The 7,140-nt window shown below is 37.5% G+C and overlaps 1 protein-coding gene across 1 annotated transcript in view; it reads right to left on the reverse strand.

Moving 5' to 3' along the window:
* The window catches only part of LOC139447390 (propionyl-CoA carboxylase beta chain, mitochondrial-like), a 76,629-nt gene extending 69,708 nt beyond the window's left edge, over nucleotides 1–6,921 (reverse strand). Inside the window, exons 1-5 of the mRNA XM_071228718.1 lie at nucleotides 6,719–6,921; nucleotides 4,925–5,038; nucleotides 3,965–4,033; nucleotides 2,147–2,203; nucleotides 172–346 (exon numbers count right to left, since the gene is read on the reverse strand). Coding sequence (XP_071084819.1) covers nucleotides 172–346; nucleotides 2,147–2,203; nucleotides 3,965–4,033; nucleotides 4,925–5,038; nucleotides 6,719–6,913 — 610 coding nt within the window. The 5' untranslated portion in view covers nucleotides 6,914–6,921. The remainder of the gene's footprint in view (nucleotides 1–171; nucleotides 347–2,146; nucleotides 2,204–3,964; nucleotides 4,034–4,924; nucleotides 5,039–6,718) is intronic.
* Between the last annotated feature and the right edge of the window lie 219 nt (nucleotides 6,922–7,140).

Raw genomic sequence — 7,140 nt, forward strand, 5'->3', positions numbered from 1 at the left:
TACGGATGACAAACCTAGGACATTATCACGGCAAATTTGGGGTTCAAACCAATGATAATAGGTGTCTGGCATGCCTAAGGGACACAACTCTGTGAAGCAAAATACAGCACTGTAGATGACATGGCCACCTGTCCCCATGCTATTGTTGTGAACAAGACAGGTCTTCATTACCTGCACATGGCCCCATGATGAGCGAGATCTGGGGTATCACACCCGATGCGTTGACATTTCTCTGGAAGATGTCAGCATATCCTGCCAGAGATTCCACCCCTTCCTGGATTCTGGCCCCGCCCGAGTCGTTGAGACCGATCACTGGGGCACCGACCAGCATCGCTTGGTCCATGATCTGTAATACACACACAACTATGTCAACACGTTTGTCCTAGCAACACTACCAAGAAGGTCAGTGAGGGAGTGAGTGAGTGAGTGTGGTTTTACGCTGCTTTTAAAAGTTTTCCAGCAAATATCACCATGGGGGACACCAGAAATGATGAGAGAGTGAGTGTGTTTTTACGTGCTTTTAGAAATATTCCAGCAATATCATGGCTAGGGACTCCAGAAATAGTAAGTGAGTGAGTGAATATGTTTTTTATGCCGCTTTTAGCAATATTCCAGCAATATCACAGTTGGGGACACCAGAAATAGTGAATGAGTGAGTGAGTGAAAATGTTTTTTACGCCGCTTTTAGCAATATTACAGCAATATCATGGTGGGGGGACACCAGAAATGGGTTTCACGCATTGTACCCATGTGGGGAATCAAACCTGGACCTTCGGCATGTTGATGGAATGGTTTAACCACTGGGCTACCCTACCGCCCCAACCAAGAAGGAGACAGTGTTGAGCGAGTGAGTGGGCAATATTTCACCTTTAACATGGCAGCATGTACCGGGAGAGAATGGTCACGCAAAAAACACTTTCATCAAAATCAGATATTACAATCCAATAAACCCTCAGTAAACCATTCATAACAAGGATTCATGGCTTCTTAAACAAATCCGATGTCAGCTTTCTAAAATGATTCAACTTAATTTCTTTACCATTGTTTATCACCTTGATTTGGAAATTTTGATTGAAAAAACACACATAATATTCTAAAAAAAGTACACCTTTTGGGCATGGATACCATGGTGCTCAACAACATCATGATGTATAAAATATCCACAACCGTACAATAGCATGGCTCTTATTTTTGCATTTGGAACTCCCCAATCATATCCAGCTTGAGATACAGCAATCAAATATGCTTGTCAGAATGATTCACTCACTTGTAACAAGAATTTAGAAGCCTTGACCAAGATTGGTGGGGTTGCAACAACCTAGCTCAACGTGTCAGTTAGGCACTTATTATTGTATGTATTTATTAAAAAAAAATATTTGCTTTACCATGTTTACTGGTAATTGTGAATTTCATTCTGTTCGTTTCTTTTTTTGTTTAAAGCCGCACTCAGCAATATTCCAGCTATATGACAGCAGTCTCACTCTGTAAATAATCAAGTCTGGACCAGACAATCCAGTGATTGATATTCTGAATATTCAAAGTCACCCAATCTGAGCAACAGATACATTTGGTTCACTCCTACAACCAGCACAGGCTGCAGGGGACTATTCAAAGGCTATCCATATGATTTTCTGTATTTCCTATTTCCCATCCACCCTGAATATTCATTCCTTCGTGAAATAATATAAAGCTTTTCTAACCTCAATTTCCCCTGCTGCTGTGGAAATTAATGCCCCAATGTGATATAAAAAAAAATACTCTGACCATTGCACACTGATTAAAAAACATAGGTCTGCTTGATCTTCCTTCAGCTACCGTATGTTTATTAAAAATTTGTTTACAAAAAGCAACTCAATCTAGATCATAAATTAATTGAAAGCCTATTACCAAATGTTCTAAATTCTAAAATTTAATAAGTTATGAAATTAGTGAAAAACAGGTTTATCTCATAAAAAATTCTAATTTCTTTCCCTGCCTAGCTGCCTGCTCTCTTGTTAGTTCAAGTTGGGAGTAAAAACTATTTCAGACAATGGCCTGAATTTGGATAACTGATAATAACAACCCCTAACGATCTGAAATTCAGGCTCCCATTACCATCAAACAAACTGTCTAAGGATAGCAGACAGTTGCATCCCTGTCAACCCACCTTGCATATCTTCTTTGCATGGGCGCCCGACAAACTTCCACCAAACACAGTAAAGTCCTGAAACAAACAAGCTCAGTCTATGAATAATGGGAACATATTCTCAAAGTACTCTAAATATGGTACTGGTATCGTTCATAATCATGTAACTGAAATGAGCATCTTTCTTTTTAATTGTTGAAATAATAAGTAAATTTTTGTTAACATGGACATCAATATCAACATGTCCTAATATAAATATATGTTTAACACTGAATTGCTGTCTCCAGGACCACAGCAGTTGAAATGTTCATGGATGATTCCTGAATCATAATGTTTTGTTTGTTTGTTTGTTGTTTAACGCCACACTCAGCAGTATTCCAGCTATATGACGGCGGTCTGTAATTAATCGAGTCTGGACCAGACAATCCAGTGATTGAGATCATGAGCATCGATCCATGCAATTGGGTTATGATGACATGCTTTAACCAAGTCAGCGAGCCTGACCACCCGATCCCATTAGTCGCCTCTTACAACAAGCATAGTCACCTTTTACGGCAAGCATGGGAAGTTGAAGACTGATTCTATCCCGGATCTTCCCAGGTCCTGAATCATAATGAAGCTCCCGGCACCATTCCACAAAGTAATTTTAGTATGGGAGTTAAGATAGTCTCTATAGCACTACAACTATTGTAAGTCACTGTTAAATGAAGAAGATTTTATGACACTTCACCAATTTTGTGACAGATACTTTTGAAGGATTTTTTTTAAATTCCATGGAATCGTAAAATGATTGAAAGAATATTGTAAAAAATTAAACTTGAAGAAACCTTGACATAGCAAAGTAGACAGCCATGCTGATACATGTATTGACACTGTTTTACATGTAAGAAAGGCTTAAGATATCATGGCACAAAATGAAGATAAACTAAAGGTTGTTGGAAAGATGGAAAGAAGAAAAGGTAGTGAATATAACATGGCCAAATATTTTATAAAAACATTTAAACAACAGTTGCAGTTCTGGTTGCTTCACAGGACTTTACCGGTGAACACATATTTGATAAAAATGAAAAACTTTCTGAAAGCAATCTTTGTACATTATGAAAGGAAGAACCTGAATTTATCATCTTTTCTGGAATTGTAGAGAAAGTAAACCAGTTTTGCGTAAACTATCGATGTGGATCAGATGAGGTTGCTACGAAGGAGAATTAAACTTTGGCTGCGATCTCGTGTTGTTGAGGGGTTCTTCTACTTTTCAGTTCCATGTGCAGAATTCAGAATGCAAAACATGTCACCAAATATCATGAATATAATACATTCTAATATAGGCTAATATAGATGATTATCAACTGAAAGGAAAAGGTATTACAATATAGCTAACTTCAGGGAATATCATTTTAAACAGGCAACATGCAAAGATTTGGTTGATGGAAACTATTCCTGACTTGTTGGTTATTTGGAGGTTTATTTGTTTTGTTTTTTTAAAAGAAAGGGTAAAAGTGAAAGAATTATACATATAAAAACCAAGAATGCTGTATCTAGTTACCCTAATATTTATTCTATTTTGTACAACCTATATTCTGGAAATAAAAAGAATAATATTTTTATTGTAATAATACAATTTAGGAATCACATGTATTAACTTTGTCAAGTGAGTGTTGGAGAAACATGCAGATCTTGTAACCATACAATTACTTCCTCATCTGTTCCAGTAGTTGATGTTTCATACATATAATGGCCTGCATAATCTATGCTTACTGGTAGAGAGAACTACATTGTAGCTGCAAAAGCAGACATGGTGTGTTAAGCAAGGGAGATAACTTAGCAGGGGAGATAACTTACCTGGCTGAAGACAAACACCAGCCGTCCATTGATGTAGCCCCTGCCCGTCACTACACTGTCACCAGGATACTAGACAGAAAATTTGATAAATTAAAAACTTGAAATTGAAATTATTAAAAAGCTCTCATGTCAAACATCCTGATTAATATATTACAATCCTGACTGCATCAGTTCATTCAGCTTTAATTCATAGCATAAGCAATATGTGCATTGTGCACAGATTTGACAAAGAAAATCTTCATGAAACATTTTTGGGGAAAATGGGACTTCCTAAACATGATGAATACTAATATAATTGATAACAGAATATGTTTTGATACTGACAAACATGATGGTTGATGGCTATGGTCCTTTGTATTACATGATTAAAAAACAATCAGTAATATGTAAAAATGGTAAAACAGTATTAAAAAGGAAAAATCATTAAATGTTTTACATAAGTCCAGTTATGCTGACAAAAATTATTAATTTAGCAAAATCAAATGACAATCTATGTACCGGGTATATTCCTTGATGTAACCATGGTAACAAATTGAACCAATGGAAATACCTTAATGGTAACACTCATGAAAAAACTTGTCTGGCAATTTTTCCATGATTTTGAAATTGTATCTATGCCAAACTCGCATTCAGTTGCATTTTGTGGTTGTTGATTTCAAGCATGTGAGCCAGAGACATTCTGTTATGTGATTGTTAGTTGAGATGGTGATGGTGACTTCACTTCCTACAAAGCCATGGTGGTGAATGAGTCCTGGACCCACTTGCACAAAGCGATCTTAGCGCTTAGATGATCATAACTCCCATACTTTAACATAGGCTTACAATAGCTGTAGCGCTAAGATCGCTTTGTGCAAGTGGGCCCAGGACATATAATAATACAAAGGACATGTATACAATGCACTGGGAGGTTAGTGATACTGGTGGCAGCCATGGCAAGAGAAATGCTGAAAATGGGAGTACCTTTTCTTTTTCCATGTTGAAGTCGGTGCAGGCATGTTCAAGAAACATGTCATATTCAACGAATGAGTCGGAATCAAGCAGAAGGTGAACTCGCTCCCGTGCTGTCAACTTGCCCTGTAATGGAGGCCATGACATTGGCAATATGGATAATGTGAGGATTTACAGCACTTAGTTTATAACACAAACTATATTCAACACTTACCATGCACACGTGAAAGATGAATGTTTATCAGACACATATTTAGCCAACATCTATAATTCAAAATCCTTGATTTCTTGAAACATCTGAAAGGATACCTCTCTGCCTGAAGCTCTAAGGACACTTCCAAAGAAGGCCACGTCTGACTGCCAAATCTAAATGAAGGATGCATTGGTTCTTGAGCCAATCAGATGTATTTTAGTCTGAACTTTCCAAACCATTAACCCGTAAGTAAGTATAAATAGTAGCCATGGAAACACCCACAGCACAAAGCACTTTGTTTGAACATTTTAAAGCATAACCCAGTTGTAAACATCTCTTAAATTCTTGACAATCCATTCATGTGTAGATCAATTAATTTCAATTTCTGCAGAATGTTCTGTCTACTATTAACTTGTTAAGTAAACATTTTGATACTTACTTCTGGCATCATTCTAATATTGTCTTATCCCCATCTGTCAATGGACTATGATATAACTCAGTTTACCAATTAAACATTCTGTTGACCTGAGTGAGTGAGCGAGTGAGTTGGGTTTAATGCCGCTTTTAACAGTATTCCAGTTATATCAAGGTGTATCAGCTTAGTGTGAGAGGAAAGTCTGAGGTGATGCAGATCTTAGACGTTTACCACTTTGGTGCTGTCAACCTGAACTAGTAGTCTGCATATTTATGTTGAAAAATAAGGTAGCGGAAGTGTCCTGATTTTGCCCTATTTGGGACTCCATAAACAACTTTTCCGGAGCACCTTAAGAATACAGTATCACAACTTCTTGTGAGAACGATCTCTGCCGTGGGTCACATGTCTCAAACATTTGTCAAAGACAGCAACTAGTTTTTGTAAGAATCTGCCGGATGCGAACTCATGACCTATGGATTGTCAGCCCGACAGCTAACTGACTGAGCAACCTCCACACTGTAAAACTAAGTGCAAATGACCTAGTCATGCCTACGCCCTTATGGAACTGAACAAAAATGGTCGAATAGTTGACAGACACTTACGAAGGTTACAGGTACCGCAATAAGCTAGAGTTCTCCCCCTTTGTCAAAGTGAGCGTGAGGCCCAATTTACACTTGGTGAAACTAACGTAAATACAGAACTTTAAAAAGTAAACAGACTGGTAAATAATGCATAGTTAGATAAATTAAAGTATACTTGATACCGAGAACATGAATAATCATAAAGGTTAGTGAGAGTGTTTTATTTCGTTTTTGCGTACATAATAAGTACACTGATACCCCGAGGTTGCAGTCTAAAAATAATGATTGAACTGATGAAGGAATGTGAAATCACTGAAGCGAGAAACACAGCCGGAGACAATTACTAAATTTGTGCTATATTGCTGTGGCCAGCATGACTGCAGTCAGTAGCAGCTTGCTAACATAACGTGAATAGGAATAGTATGCTAATTGGTGGTACATGGTTCACCAAATTGTGAACCGGTAATATCTGTTAAAAAGCAGATGACAACGCAAGGTGAATGTTTTTTATGCCGCTGATATTCATCATGTTTATAAAAATTGCTTTTTGCATTTCTTATGTGAGACATATTTCATGTTAGATACCTAAGAGTAACAGCTGAGAAGCCTAAAATTACCTTTTTGTGTTGTGTATCTATTCTCTTTTGACCACCACCTAACAGCGCTCTCTGGCGAGTTGTCTCGATCCTCTTTTTAACTCCAAGAGTATGCTCAGTACTTCCAGCGACGACAGCGCACCATTTTTCTTGTGAACGAAGGGGAATCACGTTTCTGGATAGAAGAGATCGTGAAAGCCTCATGAAGGTCGCCATGATTTTTATAGCAATGTCAAGGACAAATGTTATTCAGCAGATTCTTTCTCGACAACAGGCGCTGTACATGACTTCACATACTGGAGCGAGTCCTATTATCTATGTACGCAGCCCTTAGAAGTAAATCGTCTGGGAACATTAATTTTAATCATATATTCATTGGGTAATATAATTTTGTAGAATGTGATATTTAATTGTTTCTGAATGTATTAAGGAATCCTTCTAGT

This window comes from Haliotis cracherodii, unplaced genomic scaffold (assembly GCF_022045235.1).
Source record: "Haliotis cracherodii isolate W230 unplaced genomic scaffold, xgHalCrac1.p SCAF_7, whole genome shotgun sequence".
In the NCBI taxonomy this organism is placed as follows: domain Eukaryota; kingdom Metazoa; phylum Mollusca; class Gastropoda; order Lepetellida; family Haliotidae; genus Haliotis; species Haliotis cracherodii.